The sequence below is a fragment of the Leuciscus leuciscus genome (genome assembly GCF_965113295.1).
Source record: "Leuciscus leuciscus genome assembly, chromosome: 11".
Classification (NCBI taxonomy): Eukaryota; Metazoa; Chordata; class Actinopteri; order Cypriniformes; family Leuciscidae; genus Leuciscus; species Leuciscus leuciscus.
Window position 1 is genome coordinate 31,222,251 of NC_138735.1, and position 27,309 is coordinate 31,249,559.

Consider the following 27,309-nt stretch of genomic DNA (forward strand, 5'->3'; position numbering starts at 1 on the left):
CACGTGTTTCATATATTCTCATATATTCTAGATACACATCTGAAAACTGTATATTTTAAGAGCTGTAACTGCTCACAGTTTTGTTTTGCAACAATTTTAAATCACTGTTTGTATGTAGTGTTGTGTGATTGGTGGATGCCGTCTGACTTTCTTGGTTGTTTGAACATTTGAATTTCGTCTTTGCGTGTATTTAAATGAGTGTTTGTGCACCTGCAGTGTTAGACACGTGTGTGTGCTGAAACACGGGTGAAATAAACTCTATTATTTCTGCCTATTTCTGCATTAGTTTGACCTCTTCACTTCACAAGTGTTGCTGGTTTTGTTCAAATAAATCACAGTTTTGCCTTTATTAGTTCACTTTTAATGATCCTGTGATGTACAGTCTTCCAATTAATGTATATTACTATAAAATAATTATAAAAATACGGTAACACTTTACAGTGAGGTTCATTAATGAACTGCACTTGCACAGCATTTTTTAATCTTTGTTAATTTCAACATTTACTAATACTTTATTAAAATCGTGTTAACATGAGTTAATGCACTGTGAACTAACAATTAACTTTTTACTAACATTAACAAAGATTAACAAATACAATAACAAATGTATTGCTCGTTGTAAGTTCATGTTAGGTAATACATTAACTTATGAACCTTCTTGTGAAGTGTTACCAAAACATGTTTTAGAAGGTTTAGCATGTCGGTGCATGACATCTCTAATCTCTCACCGACACAACATTCCACTCTTACATCATTCCTGGATCCACTTCCTCTTCCTGGCAATCAAGAAATCAATCACATGAAGTGTAACACTTTTATTTAAATGACTCAGAGGCACGAGTTTCACTTAAAGGGAGATCCTTCACTACACACTCACGAGTAATGTCCTACCCGAGTGTGTGACGGTCCACACGGCCTCAGATCAACGGCTGCTCGCACAGTCCCACAGGTCTCAGATCAGTTCATAACCTTCAGCTAACAGCACTGACTGAGCAATGAACCTGACCTGAGATCAGCTTCACGGAGAATACCCTCACCTCACACACACACACACACACACACACACACACACACACACACACACACACACACACACACACACACACACACACACACACACGGTCTTCTTTCAAACAGATGGGGATCTGAAACGACAGATGATTCTGACTAAAAGACGAGCATGACCCCTGGTACACACTGTTGACCCCTGGACCTGATACACACTGTTGACCCCTGGACCTGATACACACTGTTGACCCCTGGACCTGATACACACTGTTGACCCCTGGACCTGATACACACTGTTGACCCCTGGACCTGATACACACTGTTGACCCCTGGACCTGATACACACTGTTGCGAGTGAAGCCGTCACACACACTGAGGTAGAGGACAGAAGATGCAGCCTTTCACATGTTCACTGCTCGTTTTGGAGAAAAACATGGATTTAAACAAGTAAAAAAGATGTTGTAAAATGTGTTAAACTCAGCTGACAGTTCTCTAACGTGAAAATCTGCAACTTTCAAAATCACACGTAAACATGGAAATAAACAAAGTTTTAAACAATGTTGTGATGTAAACTACAGTATATTAAAAATTATATAAATAAGATACTTAATATATATATATATATATATATATATATATATATATATATATATATATACAATTCTATATACATCATTTATAGACGTACTTTTTATATATTAACATTTTATATATAATTGTATTTATTTTTAGTAATAAATATATATATAGCCTAAATTAAAAAATATATAAAATGTTTATATATATATATATATATATATAAATTATATGTATATAGAATTGAATATATAGAATATATAGCCTATATAAAGTTCTATATACAAATAATTGTATACATTTTATAAATTAAAATTATAATTTTTTTTTATTCTATTTTCACTCAAAGCACAATGCTGATAATATAATTTGTAATAGAAAAATGTATTAAATGCAAAACAGCTGTATTTTCACTAGTGATCTCAGAGTTTTGGAATATATAAAATATTGCAATAAATTAAAAATTATATGTAAATCCACAGTTTCCGAGTCGGTCTGTTTATAATTCAACAAACTACATGAGGAACTCCCAGTTTTGTTTTAGAGGGCGTTTCAACCAATCATCATCATCGTCATCATCCTCATCATCATCATCATCATCATCATCATCATCATCATCATCATCATCATCATCATCATCCTCATCATCATCTGCTCTTCAGCTGTTGTTTTATTTTGGTTTGTACACTTTGATCTACACATCTCTCAGCGAGGTTATTCCTACCTCATCACAGATGACACGAAAACATTAGTGTGTGTGTGTGTGTGGTGTCTGAAAGGACAGAAAAGAAAATACTGTAAACTGTACATTTGTATGAATCAGTTCAATAACCTCCAGGTCCTTTTGATAGAAAAAAAAAAAAAGCCTCAAAATTTCCAGTTTACAAAGAACTCAGATGTAAAACTATGGCATGTTGAATGAACGAGTAAAAGAAATAACCACATAAAATAAACACAATTTGAAAAGCAATTTTACACAATATCCCCCCCTCCTAAAATCCACAATTCCTCCTACAGGGAAACACACTGAGCACAGCTGAGCGGTGCAGAGATAACACACACGATCCCTCCATCGGCTCCTCGAGAACACCACACACTGTAGAAGAACACAGTAATAATGTCCCAAACACTGCACCGCTGAAACCGTCAGGACACACACACTGCTGCGGATCCTCATGATGGAAACACACACACACACACACACACATCGGCTCACAGTGTTTCACCTCATGCAGTTTCTTATCTGAGATTTTTGGCACACAAAAATATAACTCTGAATCATCAGATCAAGAGGACACGAGCGCTCCAAAGTTTGGGGTCGGTAAGACTTGTGTCTCTTCTGCTCAGCAAGGCTGCGTTTATTTGATAAAAAATACTGTAAAAATAGTGAAATATTATTACAATGTAAAACAGCTGTTTTCTATGAGAATACATTTTAACATGTAATTTATTCCTGTGATCGAAGCTGAATTTTCAGCATCAATACTCCAGTCTTCAGTGTCACATGATCCTTCAGGAATCATTCTAATATGATGATTTGATGCTCAAGAAACATTTATGATTATTATCAGTGTAACAGTATGAGTTTAAAACGGTTGTTTTCAGGATTCTTTAATGGATGGAAAGTTCAACTTTCAACAGCATTTATTTGAATTAGAATCTTTTGACATTAAATCATAAAAAAAAGTTTTTACTGTCACTTTTGATTAAATGCATCTTTGCTGAATAAAAGTATTAATAAGCATCAACCCCAAACTTTCGAACAGTAGTGTATGTTACATCATGTGACACCGTGTCCGAACCAAGTTCAACAAAATCACAGCCAATCAGGACACATATGCTGTGTAATATGCAGTGATTCTGGACCAATGAGGCGCATCGCCTGGTAGGAACACAGTGTATCAGAACAAAAAGAACAGGACAAATAAAATGTTGTAAATCTTGGTAAAACTGCTCCGTTTTGATTCGTCTAAACACGATGATTCCTAAACCTTGTAAAGGTGAAGTGTGTCACTTCTAAAAAAAAAAAAAAAAAAAAAAAAGACTGTCTTTATGCAAATGTAAAATACTCCTCCCATCTGCTATTGGTCAAAAGCAGATAGCCCCGCCCCCAATGTCACTCCATTGGTCGAGCCAATATCTCTATGTCCAGCTCATTTGTGACAGACTGTAGTTTCCCACAGAAATAACACACTTCACCGTCAGGCTGTTGCTGAAGAGAATACAGTAGATTGCTATAGCTGAGGCTAACTGGACGCGCTTCGTCTACGCTAACACACTTCATGAACGTCACGACAGACGCTTCTTAAATTTAGTTCCAGCTTATGACAAAACATTTTTATTGCTGAGAGAAAACGATGTTGCAGTGCTGGTTCTGATCATCAGCAAAGGTTGTGCTGGACGGGTCAGCTGTGCCTTGTGCTTTTATCACACAATTTAAAAAAAAACAACTAAAAAGTGCAAATACAGCTGAAATCCTCCCGATTACACTGATCTCAGAGATTCATGCCGAAATGGAGCCAAAACAAAACCTCAGTGCTCAATAACAAGAGCAGCGCCGGTCAAGCGTTATGGCTGTTCTCCTTCAACGCTGTTCGCATTAAACATTTCAACATTTATAATACAGAAGCCTTGGTCAGTGGATGTCCCGCTCGGATGCTTGATACAAATAAAAAAAAGTTATTGCACATTCCATATCATGAAGTCAGTAACGTCACCTGACACACTCAGCATCTGCGCTCTGCATCACTATCGACTGCGAGAACATTAGCCGATGTGTAAAACCCAAACATTCGGGCTGTTTTCCCATCACGGATATGGATTAGCCGAACGGCGCGGGAAAACTCTCGGCTCTCTGAAGACAGATGTTATTTTGGGTATCAAGCGACAATGTGAATCGTAACTAGTGTCCGCAAATGAAAAAAAGCAATGCAGGTTCACGATGGAGACGTGCAGATGGACTTTATGAATGAATCGATATTAAACAGGCGTTAGCTAACACTCCTACTGTTACGCAAACATAAGCGCAAAACTAAAGCCGTCGGATCATTCGCACGCATCTGGAAAACCTTCGACCTGTTGAACAACCAAACCACAAGAGCCACTGCCACAGGCAAACGATGCACAATACACAGACGTAAAACTAGCATTGTACGAACAAATAAAAGAGAACGAGGAAACAGTCAATGAGCATAAATTAAAGTGACGTTATGGATGGTGTCTCCGCTTTGTGCTTCACGTTGAGTCTGTTCTTCAGGAGGTCATCAGTGTCTCCTCATAAACGCAGCTGGACGTGACGCTGCTATTAAACCACTCGGTGTTCATGACGCCCCGCTTTGCTCTGGAAAAAAATAATAAACAGAATTCCTGCCGGTGGAGCCACGATCCACTTTATGAGTATATGGTGATGACCTCTCGGCCGCCGCCGCGCACCAACAGGACCCGGTTGAGACCCTCCATCATAACCTCCATGAACTCCATGTCTGAGACGCATCGGTCAAGGACAAACACGCATGCTAATGCTCCTAATAATGCTTCTGGGAAGACGTGTATGAGTGTGAGTATGAGTGATTTAAATAAAGCAATAATCTTCTCAAGGTCGTGCATTACAGTGATTTTACCACGGTAAACGGGTCACATGAAGATTAATGACTAATGTCTTAAGAGGCTTAATGTTTTTATAAAACTGTAATGTTCAATAAATACTTACATTTTGGATGATAATAATCAATATGAGTTGCAATAAAATAATAAAAAATAAAAAACCCTTTCTCCAGATACAGTAATATAGTAATGTAGTTACTAATTTGTTTTAGGCCATTTGTGGTTGGCATAATCACATAGAATTTAAAGAACTATAATAAAACTATTTCTATTTCTAACTGCATTAAAAATATCACTGCATTTAGTTGATTAAAACTTTAAATCTTATATATACACAGTAAATATAACAAATAATTGAAAAATAAAAACATGGAAATAAAAGGAAATATTATTAATAAATAGAAATAAAAAAAATCTGAATTAGTGTTGTTTTAGTATAATTTATATACTATATTATTTGTTAATATTTGGAATTTTCTTTTAATTTTAGTTACATTTTTAGTAATTTTGCCATGTGCTTTTGTCATTTTTATTTCAGATTTAGTTCTTATTTCCAGTTAATAATTTTAGTGCTTCAGTTCATTGCAACATTTCAAATTTCCCTTTAGTTTTCCCATTTAATTGTATTGTATTACATCATTAATACTTCATTTAAAGGGATAGTTCACCCAAAAATAAAAATTCTGTCATCATTTACTCAACGTTCAGTTTCTTTATTCTGTTGAACACAAAAGAAGATATTTTGAAGAATGTTGGAAACCAAACAGTTTCTGGTCCCCAGTATATATATATATTTTGTTTCATACTATAGAAGTCAATGGGGACCAGCAACCGGCGAGTGAGTAAATGATGACAGAATATTTATTTTTGGATGAACTATACCTTTAACAAAAATGTTTCTAATTCATTTATTGATCTGATTTTCTATCTGATTTTAAGTGTCCAGAAGTGTTTTGTGTGAGGATACAGTTTTCATCGCCGCCCCTGTTCTTCGGTGGTCCAGGCATGTTGAGCAGGACCAGATGTGCGCCCTGAGACTTGTTGACCACCACTTCATTCAGTTTGACCGCTGTGTGCATGCAGCGCACGTTCGACTGGTTCCTGTTTCACACAGTCATGTGACGAGGGACAACAACACACAAGTCAGACCGTGTGACTCAATCATATTAATGCAGATTCATATTCATGCCAACATCAAAGTACAGGGACAAATAAGCGAACATGTATTCATGTTCAGTCTACATTTAGTATATATTGACTAAGTATTTGCAAAGCACAGCTTTATATTCATTGTTTGTGACATCTGGAGTCAAATGCAAATTTCTCCATTATCATAGAGCGATATTTGATCCTGATTGGTCAATGTTATCATAATATGTGTATATAATAAAGCTAAACTGATCATAATTCCAATGTGTGCTATGAAAGCTTGGCAAAGCTCTTGAATATGGCATGATAAATACATATGCACTGTAATTCAAGCATCATCTATATTATATATTAGTAATCTAATAAAGGCCGTTTGAGGTTAGTGTGCACATTATCAAGATTTGACATGCACAGCATATGCACATGCCTTTAATAAAGCATGAATTATGAAATCACAAACACAGCTGAAAAAACGTGTGCTCCTCAGCGCCACCTTGTGCCAGTATGAACTGATGAATAAATAAATAAATACATTTTACTGTATATAAAAATATAAATAAAGCAAAGAATAATAATGATGCCACCCTATTAACTGCAGCAAATATACCACAATGAATATACAATAAATATATATATTTTTTTACTGTATATAAAAATATTAATAATGGAAATATTAATAATGATGCCACTCTATTAACTTTAGTAATTATACCACAATAAACACTAAATAAATAAATATATAAAATACTTAAATACAATAATAATAATTATTACTTGCATTATTATTATTATTTGCATTATTAATATTTTATTATTATTAATAAATAAATATTAAATGTAAATAAAAGATGATTGAGGCACAACAGGTGAAGATGAAGCACAGGTTTTCTTGTTGAGATCCATCATGCTGCACACATGAGCTTCTGCATGTCTCGGGACAAGCGCTGATGGACAGAGGGAATGCTGGGATGTGAACGCACACACACATGCCGAAGCTCACACACACACACACACACACACACACACACACACACACACACACACACACACACACACACACACACACACACACACACACACACACACACACACACACACGTATGTGCTGCAGGGTTTGAGACGGATGAAGACAGACACAGCTACAGTACAGAGAAATGTGACTTACAGACTCTCCCATTCGCTAGAAAGAGGAAAACAGGACAGAACAACAGAGACAGGCTTAGACGCTTCACACACACACTCAAAGATCAACACCAGCACTGACACACTAACATCAGCTCACCATTACACTTCTTTTTACAGTTTCTTCATGTTTTTCTCTTTTGGAGATCATGATTCTCAAAGAAATAACAGGAAAATGTGGATCTTGACAAATATTATGTTCTGCATAGACTTTAACCTTGAGGTAATATAAAAAATAAAAAAAAAGTAATAGGAAAAAATATATATATTTCATGACAAATAAATAAAAAAATAGATAAATCAAATTATTAAATAAATTATTAATATACAAATAAATTATTAAATAAATGTAATAATAATAATAATAATACTTAAGAGCACTTTTATTAGAAATAGCATCTAAAGGTGGTGACAGGTTTTTATCCTGCATCTTTTGTGAGATGATTCAACCCAAATAAATAATGGAAAAAGAGTTAAAACAAACAAAATTAATAAATAAATGTATATATTTTTTAGTATTTGTAGTATTTATTGTACTTTAATTTATGTTGATTTAAAAACAAAATCATTGTATCACAAAATTACGATTTTACAGTAATGAGAATCACCATGTTTTGAAATTCAAAACAAATTCTAAAGTATAATTATTTTATGGATTACAATAATGAGAATTTAGGTGGAAAATGTGTTTAAATGTCATGACAATAATATCACAATGCAAAAAAAAAAATCTTAAATGTTCCTAAAATTATTAGTTTTCTTTATGCAAAAAATAACTCTTTTATCTTTTGAATTATTTTGTGAATCATGATCTACAGATGCTTTTGTGAGATTCATTAGTAACCATTCGAGAGCAATATAACTATCTCTATTATATAAAAAGGAAAAAACATGTCAATAATCTGTCTTCCAGATATGAATCCATGAAGAGACAGAGACACAGACACATGATGAAAGCGTGACCGTCACACATGATGACACACTGTGATCATGACGTCACACACACACACACACACATGCAGACTGTGTCCTTTAAATACCCAGAAGACTCTGGGCTTTTGTGTGCTCATGCATCCCAGTCAAACTTTCATCTGAGCATGTGAAGTATTAAACCACAGGTTACAGTGTCAGTGTGTGTTCAGGTCGAGCTGGGAACTCACGGTTTCATGTTGAAGAGGTCTCGCACGGCCATGTTTGCGTTGTGCTCGCGGTTGCGGTTGCGTTCGGTGAAGAACTTCTCTTTGGTCCAGGTCATGTGGACTCGCTCCGGCGCCGCGTCGGCCTTGTCGTTTAACGCCGCGTGAGACGCTGTGTTTCTGTCGTGGATCAGCTGAGCCTGTGACATCATCACAATCAGATTAAATCAATATATTAACTACAAAAAAAAACATTTAAATCCCAGGATGAACAAAAATATATGTGTTTTTCAGATCCATTAAAGTGAACAAAACACGTATTTATCAATTTAACAATATCAACTTATTTATTATTTACAATGATAAATTATTGTAAATTTCTCTGAACATTATGAGATCTACATTGAAAAGAAAAGCATATCAGATTAATGTTTTAGTTTGTGTCCTGCATACATACATGCAACTATATTAGTCTGTAATATGCAGACTGCTAAACATGCGATATTTTTTATTCATTCTCTATATATTTATTTATAGTTTCCGCCAAACACAGAGAAACACGAGCGAATGAAAGGAAAGAGGGGTCACTGGACGATCACGTGGGGTCACAAGCGTTCACAGATGCTCGTGCATGAGGTCACGGACACATGCATGATGGGAAGAGGTGTGTGAAGGGAGGAGCACACGGTTACAGCTACAGAGCCAATGCTAAAGCTAATGCTAATGCTACACACACATAAACCAGTGTAAATCTAGCTCGTCTTCTGGCTCTGCACTTGTATGCGTTTGATCCGGGACGGTGGTCTTGAGTTCTCTACCTCCTCTTGCTTCTCCTCATCTAGTTGGCTGTTCTGGTTATTGAGGCCTGAGCCGTGAGCTCCGCTGTGGTTCTTCCTCCGAATAGAGCTACGCGATTCATCCGTGATGCTCTGAATCTGACGCGCGTTTTCCCCGAGAGCAGCAGAAATGAAAGAGGGACCACAAGTCACAAAACTGTAATCATGTGCCATAGCCACGATCCTCAGTCCTGCTACGTTACTCACCACAGCAAGTCAGATGCTTTCCTCAGAGGTGGACAGTGACAAAGCACATTTACTTGAGTTAAGTACACTTTTTGAGTATCTGTTCTTCACTTGAGTATTAATTTTTCTGGAAACTTTTTACTTTAACTTCACAACATTTTGAAAGACAAATATCGTACTTTTGACTCCACTACATTTCTGTCAAGGTCCTTGAGTAGAAAGTAGTAACGTCAGTCCGGGGATGCATCTAGGGTGACCATCATCAAACAAACCAAATGTGGGACGATTATAAGTTTGTGTGGGACAATGTGGGACATGTTACCAACACTAAAACATAACCTGAAACTGTTATATAATGTCTATATAACCATGGGTGTCAGTTTGGTTTGAGATGTGCTGGGGACAATGACGCATTAATTTTTTTTTCCTCTTTTGCGCAGGTCATGTTTTGAAAGACGATGTCCTGTAGATTAGCTACTAATGTAAATAAATAAAAATGTATACAAAAATGTGATGATGAACTCGTTTTATGAAGAAGAAAGCCTTAAGTTTTCAAAAAGCATTAGACATATGACCCACTATTCTGCTTCATAAGTAAACCATGTTGACAGTATGATATGATGTGGTTTAATGTACCTAAACAATGATTACCAAATTTCTCTCTCATATTGCTCCTCATAACCACTGAAAATGGTAAAAAAAAATCGAACCCAAAGTCCAATTATTATGGACGTTAAGTTAAAAGTGGGGGGTACAAAATGACTCATGATGAAATCTGGTGGGTACGCGTACACGTTGTATTCTGGCTTTCAGCTGATAAAAGTTATTTGTTCTTTAGTCCCTTCCAGAAAACACCATTACATCACAATGTAACATAACATGTCATTTAAAGTCAACATCACTGAGCCCAAAGGCAGCAGGAATCATGCAGATCACTATTTTTGAAAAAGTTCTGACCAAGTACAACTAAAATCCAACAAAATAAACAATGAACAAATAAAATATAAAACAACATGAAATTAGATCATTGACAGTCTTGTATATTAAGAATATATTAGACCAAAAACTCAAATTTTTAGAAAGGATGTGAATTAAAACAGCCAGAGCAGGAAACAAGTTGATAAATTCTGTTAAATTGTAATAGTCCGAGTCTAGAAGTGTGTCACTTCTAAAAAAATAAATAAAAAATTGACTGTCTTTATGCAAATGTAAATACTCCTCCCATCTGCTATTGGTCAGAAGCAGATAGCCCCGCCCCCAATGTCACTCCATTGGTCGAGCCAATATCTCTATGTCCAGCTTATTTGTGTCACTCAAACAGACTGTAGTTTTAAATTTTAAAAACATTTTAATTGACCGGATTATCCATTTGTTTTCTGACAGGGAACACACGGAACGAATCACCGCTCCACATTTTGATTGACAGCTGTCACAACCTACTAGTGACCGTGTTTACTCCTTTCCTTTCAACCATTGGATAGGATTTAAATAACAGCTGTTGTATTTGTACTTCTGACGAAGCGCTGTTAAATATAGGGGGAAAACTACGTCACAAAAAGAATAAATAAAATGCTTTCTTAGAAAGGCAAAAGAACACATACACGTTTTCTTAATATGATCATTAAAAACCAATAGACCGATGAAAATGCGGGACATTTTCTCAATATGTGACGTGCGGGACAAGGGGTGACAACGCAGAGCGGGACGGGTGGTCACCCTAGATGCATTCTGGTCAGAAATGAAAGTGGGATTGACGTCAGAACCTGAGGTCAGTTTGATAACACCATGTGTGTGTCCGAAACCATCGTGGACATTATCGAGTGCACTTACTCAATCTCACACTGAATAGTATCTGTACTTTCACTCAAGTAAGGAAGTTGTGTACTTTGTCCACCTCTGGCTTTCTTGAATCTCATGAAGAAATGTCAACGCAACATGAAAAATATGCCTATTTTTAGGGCAATTAAGATTTTTTTGCATTATTTTTCATGACAATTAAACACAACAGTTGTTATTACTGTAACGCACAAATAATATCATCCTGTCCAATTGAAATCAGCATAAATTATAAGAAAAATATATTGCGGTAGTATTATTATATCATGTTAGTATTTATTGTTAACTTAAATTTAATATATATTACTTATTTAAACTTATATATATATACACACACACACACACACACACACACACACACACATTTCCTTTTCTGTATATATTTCCTTAATACTATATGATTTTTTTTTCTATATTACAGTTGTTTACTGACATTGGTTTACAAAATATAGCATGAAAATAATTTGACAATTTAAAAAACAGATGGCTTTCTTTATATAATATATAATATCTTATGTTTTCTTTTGATTTTAGAGTGAAATCTGTACACATTTTGACATTTCTTGATAGTTTTGGTGAGATTCACTGATGAGGTATTAATGTATATACTGTAAGTTGGCTCATTGGAGCTCACCTCTCGCTCACGCTCAGTCCTGGACAGCTGCATCTGCTTCAGCATCTGTGAGCGCTGCTCCATCACCAGAGTCTTCTCGTATGTGAACGCTGAGATATCACTGTCATGCTGGAGAAACACACACACATCACAGGCTCAGTTACAGTGGAGGAGACGCCTCAACATCTGGAGGATAACATCATCAACCACACACTAAACTCTAAAGGCCTCCTGTGAAAATTAAAGCTTTAAAGTTAATCAATTAGGACAGAAGTATTACTATTAAATAATAAAATATGAATATGTTAATAATAAATATATCTAAAAAATAAAATGTTATATTAGAACAGCTAAATAATATTGTATTATGCTAAAATAATAATAATCACAATAAGATAATTCAATATTAGGTAGCAATAATAAATTATTACAATAATTATATTATTTAAAAAAAATAATAAAAACATTATATTAACATGTTAGATTAATAATAACAATAATAAAAGATAATTCAATATTATGTAGCAATAATATAATATAACACAAAAATTAAACCATTATTTTAATATAAAATAAATAAATAAATAATAATAATAGTAATAAAGATAATTACACTTTATGCAACAATAATAAATAATTGTAATAACACATACTAAAATATTGTATTCATATATTAAATATTTTTGTTTATATTAAACTTTTGCAGAGAGAATGTAAATGGATTTTTGACCTTAAATGTCTATAACCTTTGGGCATGAATGAGGAATATACTCTCAATTATTTTCTATAAATGTTGTTTCATTATGCATTGCAATGTCTAAGCATGTGACGTGTAGGGATGATGAGAACAATCTTTTGTGATATTCAATAATAGGAATGAGTATATTTATGTTCATATTGATGGTCAGATAAAAAAAAAATATATATATATATATATATATTAGGGCTGGGTATCGATTCAGATGTTACAATTCGATTCGATTTCGATTCGCAAGCTCTAATTCGATTCGATTTCGATTCTCGATTCGAATTTCGATTCTCGATTCGATTTTTCCAATTTCGATTCGATTTTTCCAATTTCGATTCTAAATTAATTTCGATTCGACTCACTCAATGAATATTAAATACAAATCCTATATTTATTAAAAAAAGAAAAAGAAAAGAAAAAAAAGTGAACAAGTTTTCAAGTGTTTAATTAATAAAAAGAAATTAAGAGCTACAAACCTGTATATTAAACTCTTTTTATTTTAGGTACACTTGGGTACATTAAAACAGAACCCAACTCTATATTTCAAATGCATACAATGAATAGACAGGATTTTGATGCAAGATGAAAAATTGATGCTGAAAATTGGACAAGTCAGAACAGTCGCATGTCTTGATCAAACAGGTTAACAATCCTCACATAAACCCACATATAAAAACGTTGCATATAATATAATATGTGCCCTTCCTGTCTAACAGCTAGGCCATACAGAAATTGAATAAAATTATCAAACAGTCTGTGTTGCATTAATTATAAATTATATATTGACTAATCAAAGTTACAAAAGTTCTTTATTCAAGAGCAGTGAGTGTTTTTCTCTGTTCTCTTTGTTCTTTGATTAACTTAAATGACAGAGATAATTAGTGGCTACAGTGTACTGTCCCTTTAAGACCAGCCGCTGTTGACAGAGACGCGGAACTCACACGCGGACTCATTCTCTCACGAGGCACAACTCTTCACGTTCGTCATAAGACTGCTCTTATGTTATAAAGATACTCGACAAAAATACATTTTGGCATAATTGTGTGTGTTCTTTGTTCAAGCGCGAAAGATGATTCTATTCTGTGCTGTCTTGTGCGCACGCACGATATCATCGCAAGTTTTTCTGTCACAGTCACGACAGCATTTTGGCAGCATTTTGGTCATATAGCCTAATTGCGTATAGGCTTGTCATAGCGATTGCGATATGATTAAACGTGCAGCACTAATTGAGGTTATTTTATGATTTAGATAAAACTACCATAAAATCTCACAGCATTAGCTATAAAATTGAGTTTGCAAGCCTATGAACAGTGGAGGAAAACTAATACATAAAGATGGAAAAAAAATCGATTCTTGGCGTTTGAGAATCGATTTTGAATCGACCACATTTTAAAAAACGATTAATCGAAAAATCGATTTTTTTGCCCAGCCCTAATATATATATATATATATATTTTTTTTTTTAATAGAGGATTCTATATAGTCTAATCATGTAGACTATTGATGTTAATATTTGTATATGGGATAAAACCATATTCCGGTATGTTAGATGGATTACGGTAATGCGTGTGTAAATGGCCGCAGGTGTATGCTGGGTAACACACGACACTGATGAACGGTTCAACCCGAAAACGTTTTGCGCTCTTGCACTTTATCTGTGGCCTCTGGACAATATAATCCCCTGGGCTTTCTGGCCTATATTCCTGTGCGGATCTCTTCTTTCTTATTTTCTATATTAAATATATGAAATAAATGATTACTACTACTACTAAGATAATTCAATATTATATAACAATAATAAATATTTTAAATGGTTATAATAAAGTAAAAAAAATTAAAGCATTATATTCATATTTTAAATTAATTCATATTATTAAATATAAGATAATAGAACAAAAATTAAACAATTATATGAATATATTAAATAAATTAATAATAATAATATAATTCACTATTATGTAGCAATAATAAATATATAGAACAATACAAATAAAGTACAATACAAAAATTAAAACATTATATTCTTATATTAAATTAATGAATACTATAAATATAATATAATTTTTTGCAGCATGTTTATCAAATCACAGTTCAGATCATAATAAAGACAGTCCTACTGTGCAGCAAACCCAGTTTTAGACCCTGATGTTGATAAATCTGCATCAGTTTCTGCTCACCATTTCCACCACCTCCACCTCAGCGTTCAGACGCAGGTGATAGAGGAACATCTGCAGGTCTTTCTTCATCTGGATGCTGTTATCATCTAACTGAGCCACGGTGAAGATGCGCATCTTACACTTCCTCCACACCTGAGACACGGACACAGAAGAGCATGAGGAGATGCCATGACACTTTTAGATCAGTGTCCTTAAAGGCGGGCGTATGGAGTGAGTTCGGGCACTCGGGAGGTTGTGAGATATTGCACATAGGGCTGGGCGATAAAATGATAACGATATGTATCGCGATAGACACGTAACCAATATCAATAAAAAATGCGTTCGATAAAACGTTCGATAATTAATTTTTTCTTCGTCGGAAGAAACCAGAGGTTGCGAAGCAAGTTTGGTTGCATGAACAAAGGCACTCACTCTCTGGTAACCTAGCAACGTAGGGGGTGACACGCTAACAGCCAGTCATGTAACAGTATGGTTGCGCCATATCGTTGTCTCATGTTGGATTCTTCAGTAACAGAACCGGCGTGGAGTGATCAGTGGAAAGTGAGTGCAGCAGCGATTGTTGAGAAAACAGGGAAAGTCGGCTCGCCGATATGGCAGTTTTTGGGATTTTATGAGTCTGACCGTAGTCAGACCAATGTCGTCTGCAAATTATACAAGACCGTTGTCGGTTTCTCTATTTATATTTAACACTTTGCACTATTTTATTACACTTTATTAAGCATTTCTTACGTATTCTTTAATTTTGCACCTTAATGTTAAGAGATAATTGTTAAGTGTTCATTGTGATTTTAGACTAATGTTTACATTTTAATTATTGTGAGTGTTTTCCATGGTTGTGTCGACATTTCTGCCTTTATAACTGAGGGGATTATAATCAGAGAAAGGTTAAGTTTAAAATAATTTTTTTTTTTAATATAATATATTTGTCTCCTGGTCCTTATTTTAAATAGGGCATAAAAAATATAAATAATTATCGATATCGACCGATATGAAACGCTTATATCATGATACAGTTTTCAGCCATATCGCCCAGCCCTAATTGCACAGCTGGTACACGGCACGACTGTCCTGCACGAATGCCGGCGGCAATCACGTGAGCTCTCGCGCTAAACACAGAGACCGGAGCTTTCAATGTTGCATGTATAGCTTCAGATAGACAAATGACAGAAATGTGTGTGCAAATGATTAGTTGAAAAGCAGAGAACAGTAGCCATTCATTTCAACATAAATAACATGTTCGATGCTCGGTTAGTTATTCCTCGAGCATCAACGAGCATCAACGATTTCTACACGATTTCTCCCAAAATAATCTGCAAGCGAGCTCGTAAAACAGCAAATATCGCACCATGTACGCCCGCCTTCACAGCATAAAGCTCTGATTCACAGCTCACTCAGGGCCGAACCTTGTGCTGTCGCAGTAAGAAGGGCAGAAGCATCAACATGCCCCCGTCGTGAACGATCCACCACACGTCGATGGTTCCTTCACTGAGACGCTCCTGATGAGGGAAACTGTCCACGTTTTTGGCCACCAGGAGAGCCAGATGTGCGGCAGTCGTCTCTCGGACCGTCTCTGAGGAGAGAAACACCAAACAGGCTCTTAACTAATAACTAATGATCTATGAATCAATCATTTGGTGATGTCAATTTGTAAAGAAAGACTACACGCCTGCACACATATACAATATGGCACATGTATGGATTATACACAGTATATTCAAACGCGCATATCTATAGACTAAACATGTAATATGCATGTGCACGCCGTCACCGGTTTCACAGATTCACAGATTTTTGAAGTTTAAATGGAGATGATAATGTTTTTCAAAATGTTTCAAAACTTGCACCTTGGATCCTGTTTCAAAGTTTGCGTTCGCGAGCACCAAACACTGGTGTCGTGCAAATGAACGACCAGAACACATTAAAAGTTTCTGTTTTCTGTTAGACCGGTGTCATGTAAGCAGTTATTATGTTAATAACTAATGATCTTTACGACGGAAGTGAATCAATCAAAAACTAACTTTATCTGGACAATAACTTTATTCTAGATCTGCTGTAAAGCCTAAACAATCTCTGTTACTGTAATCTCCTATTCTCACTGTAAAGCTGCTTTGAAACAATCTATATTGTTAAAAGCGCTGTATAAATGAAGGTGACTTGAGATCGTAGTTGCGTGTTGTTGGAAGAAATCCTGCAAGTCTAGTTATCTGTGTATTCTTCCTCTTTTAATGAGATGCAGCATCTTCCTCAGTTTAACAGTGTCAGACTCAGACCTATGAAGTTCTTCCAGGACTGAGGGTCGTTTGACTGTCTCCAGTTCCCGGGCCAGGCCATCAGAACAGAGTTGTGCTTCATTCCTCCGAGGCCGGCCGACTGGACCAGGTGAGAGATGCCGTCCCGCTGGTTCGACGACACCACGACATGGCAGAAGCCCTTCGTCTTCTCTGCGGACATGGCTGACTTTATGTTCTACAGTCGGAAATAAATGAAGAAAATAATCATATCAACACAAACAAAGATGGATTTGGGATTGATCAGTTCTCTCTGTGGCCACTAGGTGTCAGTGTGAGCTCAATGATGGAGTCCTGCTGAGCAACAACAGCCTGTTTGCTCACATTATTTGAGGACAAACTGTCTTGATATTTTGTAATTGACTGTTTGTAATGTGTGTGTTTCAGATCCAATTACGTAAGAGTGAATCTTAACTTAGAGGAACTTCTGAAGACAAAATTCTTTCACAAAAACAATCAGTGATTCTTGTTTTAAACTAAGGGTAGATTATAATAGCTTTACACTCTAACACAAAGATTGAAACATTAAATGAATATATTAAATTAATAATAATAATAATAATAATAATAAGATAATTCAATTTAATAATGCAGCAATAATAAATATTTATAATGATTATAATATAGTATAATATATATTTTTAACATATTCATATATTAAATATTATTAAATTATTAAATATAATATATAAATATAATATAATATAATTGTGATTTTGTATTATTATTGTGTTTTTTAGTTTGTTCTGAAAAAGTTAAAATGGCCAGAATTGCTCTACTTCTAAACCCAGACACTAAAAGTAACTTAAAAACAAAGATAAATAAATACTGTAACAAATGTATTGCTCATCGTTAGTTAATGTTAATGTACTTACTAAGGTTAACTAAATGGGACCTTATTGTAAAATGTTACTAATCAGTTTATAATAAATGTATAAAAATATTAAAATCATGAGAATCATATTTTTCATAAAATGATTTTTAATTAGTAATCTGTAACTAGTAACTGTCCAAGTTTGAGGCTTATCTAACTTTTTCTCCAAAGATTTTGATTTTAAGTAAATAGGCCTTTATTTGAAGAATCACTCATGTTTATCAGTGTTTGTTTTACACACTTGTTTCTCACACACACACACACACACACACACACACAATCTCTCTCTCTCTCTCTCTCTCTCTCTCTCTCACACACAGTCTTTCTCTCACTCTCACACATACACAGACACTCTCTCACACACACACACACACACACACACACACACACACACACACACACACACACACACACACACACACACACACACACACACACTCCCTCTCTCTCTCTCAAACACACACACACTCACTCACATACACACACAGACAGTCTCTCTCTCACACACACATACAGTCTCTCTCTCTCTCTCTCTCTCTCTCTCTCTCTCACACACACACACACACACACACACACACACACACACACACACACACACTCACTCACACACACACACACACAGACAGTCTCTCTCTCACACACACATACAGTCTCTCTCTCTCTCTCTCTCTCTCTCTCTCTCTCTCTCTCTCTCTCTCTAACACACACACACACACACACCTGTTCTGCTTGTTTGGCCTCAGAGTCTCTGGTGAGGTACGTTCCCTCCAGCACAGAGCCCACGATGGTCAGGCCTTTCCCAGCCTTCAGCTGTGTGGTGAAGGACAGGAGACGCGGGTGTTTGACCGACAGCTCAGAGTCCAGATTGAGCAGAACCAGGAGCTGAGGTCTGGAGAACAGCAGGAACATCACGAGTCAATACTCCATCACGAGCTGTAGCACAACTCACGACATTTCACTCGAAGCCTGATTATAGAATTACCTATTCATGGCTACAACTTTTAACCCATTGTTAACACATGTTAAATGTGCTGTTGATCATGTGTTTTAATGCATTATACTCTTCAAAGTGTAACACTGAATAGGTATGTATAAGGTATTAGTGCACAACCTTTAACCTTACAATTATTTACAGGAACAACTGACTAAAAGGTGGACTGAATATATCATTATGCACTAAAAAAAGAAAGGATTCTCCATTCTCAAATCAAACTGTGGAGGTTTTTCTGGCTCGGGATTAAAGGATTATGCAGGGCTATCAGAGGTGTGATGCTTTCAGGTGAATGATGTCAATCTGAGGCTAGAAGTCAAGAGCTCAGGATATCTGCCATTATCATTAACCATCATTTACTCTTTATTGAACCCCACAAAACTTGTAGAAATAAAATCCCCTGAAATTAATTCCAACTGGGATTATTCTAGTGCAGCTGGGAAGTCGTGAGCAACGTTATTGTAGTATCACTGAGATATTATTATAGTCTGAATTTGTTTTATTTGTTGTATGTTTTTGTCATTTTTGTTAGTTTATGCCTATATAGTTTTTATTCTATTTATTTATGTTTACTTGGCAACTATGTTTTTAATACATTACTTTATTTCAGTTAACTTTTATTTTAATTTAATATACAACAATGTGTTTTTTTCTATGGTTTTAGATTTAGTTAACTATAATAACCCTGGCCATGAGACGAGCGGGACTCTCATCATGTCCATAAAAGGACTTAAAGAGGCTCCGACATGGGAAAAACAGGGAAGACCTGTAACAGAGATTGTCTACAGGCTCACAGATGTCGCAGGACAGAACACATATCAGTTTCTCCTGATGTAGATTAGATCGCTGCGACGAGACATGAACAGGTTTGACCTGGATCCTGAAAGACGACAGAAGTTTCATTGCATCTCATTGTGCGCAGGTTATTTAATCCATGAAAGATTACTGAGAGCTCTGGGAAAAATCCAATACTGATTGTCTCTGGATTATGACACTGAAGTGCGAGTGAAGGAGTGAAAGAAAGCCGGTATTGAAATGTGTTGACTGCTAGATATTTGGCTTTACTTGCTTTTAATTCACTGAATAAAAATTAAAAAAACATGATAACCTTCAATACATTCTATGTAATACATTTGAATAAAAATAATAATTCATTCAAAAATATTTTTGAATTGAATTTACAGTAAAAATATTAAATAAATAAATAAAATTGTGATAAACACATGATATACACTACTGTTCAAAGGTTTAGGATAAAATGCTTTCATTCAAAAGTTTAAGATTTTTTTTATGTTTTTAAAAATACTTTTATTCTCACCAATGCTGCATTTATTTAATTAAAAATACAGTAAAAACAGTAATATTGCGAAATATTATTACAATTCTAAATTACTGTTTTCTATGTGAATATATAGTAAAATGTAATTTATATCCTGTGATCAAAGCTGAATTTTCAGCATCATTACTCCAGTCTTCAGTGTCACATGATCCTTCACAAATCATTCTGATAAGATGATTTGATGCTCGAGAAACATTTATGATTATTATCAGTGTTAAAAAGAGTTTTTCATTTTGTTTCTCAGGGTTCTTTGATGAATAGAAAGTTCAAAAGAACAGTGTTTATCTGAAATATAATCTTTTGTAACATTATAAATGTCTTTACTGTTACTTCTGATCAATTGAATGTATCCTTGCTGAATAAAAGTATTAAAGTTCTTTAAAAAAAAATCCCAAACTTTTGAACAGTATGATTTTGGACATGCATCCCAGGTGATTATTTTAATATGGATTTATTGGTTTATGTAAAAGTGCTTGTGTATTGAGATCCTGACCTCCAGTTTTTGGTGTGTGGTGGCGCCTCCTCTAACCGGATGAGAGCGAAGCGCGCCGCATTGAGGGAAACACCCCGGATCCCGTCGCCCCACTCCTTCTCCGCCCTGAACACAGACGTGAAATCACTGTGAGCGAGTATTAACTTACAATGACACTGCAGACAATCACTCAGGCAGATCCAGCAGTAATCAGCTTAACGTCTGACTGACTCACGGCGTGGGCTGTAATGCGCTTCTGCAGCTCTTACCCGCGGTATTCAATGTATTTGTAGATGCATCCAGCGATGAGCATGGCAACCAGAGCGTAGTACCAGGAGGATATGAACATCAGAGCCAGACATAAACTCATCCCGAGAAACGACAGAGTCCTGATGAATGACAACAGCAGCGCCAGCTCAGTTAAAGTACAGGAAACATTTGAAATAAAACAATAATAAAGAATAAATCACCTAGATGGCAATGAGCAAATGGATATATTAATGTGCCACTAACTTCACCACATACATATGCAAAATTTAAATATGCATTTTAACATAAACAATTAAGAGTAATGCTTCTGACCCCAGTAATCTTCAGAGTTTCAGAAGAGATCTCGGTTTATTTTAATTTCTCCAGAGGAATTTTTGGAGAAACTTATGAGGATGGTTGAAATGGAAATGAAAAGACATGAGAATCAAGTTTCCTGAAGTGTAAAATAGCAACATCTGAGCTATGAATTTGTTCCTCAGTGTTATATTATACAGTAGTCAACATTTGAAGTGGATCAAAAAAGTTGTTTAAGTTGTCCTAAGACAAGAACGGGTATTGTTCAAAATTCATGTATAACTTTGATGAAAGGTTTTGATCAAATGTTGACTATACTGTATATAATCTTTCACTATATATATAATCCTTCAGTATATATAATCCTTCAATATATATAATCCTTCAGTAAGTCATTGTGCTTCAGTTCAGTGCATTTAAAGCATTTCCACCAAAGACGTACAAATTAAAATGAGTTTTGATTGCATAATGCATATTGATTTTAGAGAAACTTAGTGTGGGGCTTGACATTATCCATCAGGATATAAATGCACACTAACGTTCAAAAGGTTGAGGTCAGTAATATTTTTAAAAAAAGAAATGTATTCAGCAAGTATGCATTAAATTGATCAAAAGAGAGAGTAAAGACATTTATAATGTTACAAAAGGCTAATTTCAAATAAATGTTTTTTCAGATAAAAGGTTTTCCACAAAAATATTGCTTGCACAACTCTTTTCAACTGATAATAATCATAAATGTTTCTTGAGCATCAAATCATCATATTAGAGTGATTTCTGAAGGATCATGTGACACTGAAGACTGGAGTAATGATGCTGAAAATTCAGCTTTGATTTTAGGAATAAATTACACTTTACTATATATTCACATAGAAAACAGATATTTTCAAATTTGTTACTGTAGTTTTGATCATAAATGCAGCCTTGGCGACTTTTTTCGAAAATGTAAAAAAAAAATATTACTCCAGCCGTACGACTGATATGATTGTAGTGTGTCTCACCAGTGGTAGAATTTGAAGCGTGGTCTCCAGTTGGGCGTCCTCAGGAGCGTCTGAAGTGCACAGGCCAGATTGACGAACAGATAACACATGAGAAAGAACCTGACGAGAGAAACACAGTCAAACACACAGTCTGTCGTCACAGCGGAGGAGAAAACACATTAGACATGAGACTCACATTGAAAGGATGGGCGCCACAGCGTCAAGAGAAGCGATGAGAATCCCACTCTCACAGATCAGAGCCGTCAGAAGAAGAGCCCACGTCGGCTCCCCGTTGGCTTTGCCATGACCGAACACCTGAGACACGATCACATGACAGTCAGAGTATGGCAGGATATGTGGATGCTTATGTGTCGTAAGTATTGTTGTTGATATTTTATAGATCCTTAACAGGAAATGACATTGTCACGGCAGCTCAAACACATAAGCACATCACCACACAAACAATTCATTTACGACTCTCGTACCAATCAACAGTGTTAAAAGAATAATAAAATATAAAAATTGACAAGTAATCAGAATAATCGCTAACACACTAAAGCCCTATTCGGACGGGATTAACTTTACAAGGGTGGATGGAGTGATGTAATTTTACCACAGGACGTCTGTGATATTAATGGCCAATTCACACAGGATAAGAGATCTCAGTAAAACTAGCAGAGGTGGGAGAGTAACTCAATTTACACATCGCCGTCACTCCTGTCGTATTACACTGCTTCCTGATATCACGTGCGAAAACACATTTATGTGACCAGATGTAAATGGAATCGCTTTGATAAATCAGAGAGCTATCCGATCAGTAAGAACGCATGAAGTGACCAGGTGTAAACAGGTCCTAAGATCAAAAATTTTCACATGTGGATATGAGTGCAAAACTATGTTGTAGGTGTCATGGCACATTAAACAGTCTGATAGCGGCCGATAGGAAGGACTTCAGTCTCGCACTCTGGTGCGATCAGTCTGTGACTGTTAATCACCCCAAGTATGAAATCTGAATATCCATTATGGAGCTCGGACACGAGTCTGAGGTGTTGGTAGAGCAGATGGTACCTCGAGGAAGGGCACGATGCCGTCTCGGGCGATGGCCTGCAGCAGACGGGGGGCGCCGGTGAGACTCTGAAGCCCCGCCCCACAGCAGGAGAAGAACGAGCCAATCACGATCACCCAGGGCGAGGGCCAGGACAGCGTGCCGATCACCAGGTTCCCTTTCACAGAGTCTCCAAACCTACAGGATTGATTTTATATATATTTACATTATTATATAAAATACAATATACAGAGTTTCTGCAGACTTTTTAAAGACCCAGTTTAAAAAAAACTTTTTAGGACCCGAAGAAATTAAAATTAATACCGTGCATTAGGGGTGTGCAATATTGACAAAAATATGTCTCAATATTTTAAAGTTTTGTTGATAATAATTAGGTAATATTTTACTGATTGTGTTTTTGTGCTTGGTGCCATGGCTGGTTTAGGCCTGTTGTTGACAGCTGACTCACGAAGATATTCATATTTTTATATTAAACATTTTGTGCATATGTTTAGTTATGCATATTGTGAAATTTTTTTGAACAATTTTATTTATCAAAAATTGTCTGTTTAAACAGTATTTATTTATTTTTATTAAAAAAACAACAACAACATACTTTACGTATATTGTGCCATTTATTATGTTTATTATTAGTATTTCTCACAGGCTTTCGGGTTTTTTTCTATAAATCTTGGGAGGAAACATCATTTCTGCCTAGCTTTGGAACAGCTTTTGTATGTCTATGATGCCCTAAAGTACTGCCAAGGTAGGGAGCACACTAGCTTTTGGAATTTTCCTGATAAAATCCCAACACAAGACGACTCTTGGGATATTTAACATAAAGGGTTCTTTGACTGCAGTGCCTAAAGTGCTCATAAACAGGCTTTGCACAGAAAGCGACCGTTATTTAAAGTAGATTTCCTGTATGTTTATTCAGGAAAATGAGGATTATGAGAGGAAAACGAGGGATAGAAAGCGCTCACTTGTCTCGGAGCACCACACCGTCGATGCAGGCGCCGAACAACACGACGCAGGACAGATCTGAGTTACACTGTTAAGAAAACGATCCTCCCAGAGGATGAGAGAAGACAAACAGCAGCTCTCCTTACACTCTCATCAGAGAGACACAATGATTCAGGGATTTTGTGGAGCGTGATTCTGCTAGATGCAATGGATTTAAAGGAACTTTAGGAAAGAAAAGGGAAGGTTTGTAAGGGAAGTAAGGATACAGATGATGGTGGTGGTTGCGATGGCGAGGATGGTTCCGATGGGAATGGACCTCTGAGCGTCTCTCAGATCCCCGGATCTGTTGGATCCAGCCATGATTCCTGCAGAACAAGAGGAGGTGTACGTTTTTATCAAAATCAAGACAAAATTCAATACGAAAAACCTAAGTTATAAAGAAAAATGTGGAAGTACTGGTGTGTGTGATTGAGTGATGACTCACAAAAATTCACATCGTCTCTGATTCAAAATTTATAGCAAAAACTATTAGAGTCAACAAAAGGGTTGGCAACAAAATCCAAACCTAAAACTATATAAAAAAAAAAAATGTATTAATAAATAAAATAAAATAAAATAAAATAAAATAAAATAAAATAAAATAAAATAAAATAAAATAAAATAAAATAAAATAAAATAAAATAAAATAAAATAAAATAAAATAAAATAAAATAAAATAAAATAAAATGTATATAGAGTGGAAACTAACTTTAAATAAAAGGTTTAAGTTGAAATTAAGAATAATTTTAAATCAAAAACTAATAAAAATGACAAGAGCACATAACAAATGACTAAAACTAATATTTAAAATATAAATATAAAAATAAAAGCTGATTCAAAAATCCTCAAATACTATGATAGTGTATAAATAATACTAGTTAGAGTTGGTAAGTTCTGTGAATTTTCAGTTTATGTTTCCTTTTCATATATCACACTTTTTTTTGTAAAAATATATAGATATTTATTGCTTTTTTGTATTGCTATATATACGGTACACAAATAAACAAAATTTAGCTTTATTATTTTAAGTTGATTTTTTATGTATGTTGTATTAAACATTTTTAATTGAACTGAAATATCAAATGTTCCCCTGAAAACAAAATTAAATCAACATTTAAAGTCACTTCAGAGCAGATACATAAATATTGAGATATGTGTGCATGATATCACCCAGCTCTAATGTTCAAGGAAAATATGAGGGTCTTTTCCAAACCCTCTATCCGTGTTATTGCACGAAGGTCATGTCCGGATATACTGCAGCGCAGTGTGAAACGCTATCGCCCTGTTTACAGAGAGTTCACACACACTCCTGCTGAGCTCAATGTCAATCTGAGAGCACTAGATAAGACAGATCGCTGTTCACGCTCATAACCAGATCAAACTAGATTAGTTATAACAGAACAGCACAGGGGCGAGAAAGACAATACGAGAAGCGAAAGGAAATACGACAGAAAGAAGCTTTGTAATGGACATGAATGCGTTCGTACCCGTGACCGAGGGGAAGTAGATTCCCACCAGCAGTGTGAAGAAGGTGGCGATGTCATTGACCACATACGGCAAGGCCTTGTCCTGAGGCGAGGCGGACACCGGCACCGACGGGAGGTCTTTCTCCACCATCATCCCAGCGGGGCCGTAGCTTCCCCACATGTTCTCTGTGCAAAGAAAATCAGCGCTAAACGTCACGATACTGAGCGACTCATTCATTTCAAGATCAGCTGTTATTTCTGCCCATTTGGTTCAGTGATATCTGCATTTGAGAAAACACTGAAATTGATACGTCTTATCAAGTTCATGTCAGTCTGACTCTGAAAACAAACTGCACTGATGGAAATTCTCCATTAACAAATTACACTTCATGGTTTTGCTTGAAATACAAAGTGTAACACTATACAATAAAGTTCCTTTTGTTAACATTAGTTATTAGTTAACATGCAATTAAAAACACAAATTGGTGTAAATTTCAACATTTACTAATGCATTATTAAAATCAAAAGCTGTATTACTTAAATGGACCTGCTGACATGAACTAACAGTAGTATTTTTATTAACTAACATGGAAAAAATATGAATAAATACTTTAACAAATGTAATGCTCATTGTCAGTAAATGCATTAACTATCGATATCTAATGGACCTATTGCAGATAAAGCCAGGGCTGCATCCGAAATCACACACTTCCTTACTCTATAGTAGGTGAAAAACAGTATGTGACAAAAGTAGTACAGTATGTCTGAATTCACAGTAGGCTACTCATAAAAGAGTCCCCGGATGACCTACTTTTTCCGGTGAGATTCTGAAGTGACACTCTACTATCCAATGAAGAAGACAGTAGGCGCGTTTCCATTACAGATTTGCGCAAAACTTTAGCGATTTTTTTCAAATGTCGACAAAAACTATTGCGAAATTACGGCGTTTCCATTAACCGATGTTACCGAATCCCAGCCACTATTATTTGTTATTAATTACACTAGCCATTATTATTAATGGAAGGAGATGTATGTGTGTTTTCCAAGCGTTAATGGTAAGGAACGACCCTTATTATACTTGTGAGCGGCTCATATGAGGTGTTTCTGGGTGTTTCTCCATCATTTCTGCTTCGAGGTCTTGATTGTGGCATTTATTTGAGGTTTAGAATCCAGTATTGCTGTAATTCTTTTGTCTTTTATGAATTTAATAAAGAGCTCTGTCTCGTATTCTGTCCAAACAC

At 35.6% G+C, this 27,309-nt stretch overlaps 1 protein-coding gene across 10 annotated transcripts in view; it reads right to left on the reverse strand.

The window, feature by feature from the left end:
* Nucleotides 1-800: 800 nt before the first annotated feature.
* slc12a7b (solute carrier family 12 member 7b) overlaps nt 801-27,309 on the reverse strand; it is a 77,386-nt gene continuing 50,877 nt past the window's right edge. For 2 of the 10 annotated variants that reach the window (XM_082183441.1, XM_082183442.1), the window contains exons 9-27: nt 26,090-26,254; nt 24,830-24,928; nt 24,584-24,641; nt 23,624-23,798; nt 22,752-22,870; nt 22,577-22,675; nt 21,284-21,403; nt 21,036-21,140; nt 18,933-19,101; nt 17,321-17,516; nt 16,454-16,620; nt 15,051-15,182; nt 12,147-12,254; nt 9,473-9,589; nt 8,679-8,854; nt 7,502-7,516; nt 6,155-6,288; nt 1,292-5,066; nt 801-1,259 (exon numbers count right to left, since the gene is read on the reverse strand). In XM_082183441.1, the coding sequence (XP_082039567.1) occupies nt 4,975-5,066; nt 6,155-6,288; nt 7,502-7,516; nt 8,679-8,854; nt 9,473-9,589; nt 12,147-12,254; nt 15,051-15,182; nt 16,454-16,620; nt 17,321-17,516; nt 18,933-19,101; nt 21,036-21,140; nt 21,284-21,403; nt 22,577-22,675; nt 22,752-22,870; nt 23,624-23,798; nt 24,584-24,641; nt 24,830-24,928; nt 26,090-26,254 (2,246 nt within the window). In that variant the 3' untranslated portion in view covers nt 801-1,259; nt 1,292-4,974. The other 8 variants (XM_082183435.1, XM_082183443.1, XM_082183439.1 and 5 more) reach the window with 7 other exon arrangements.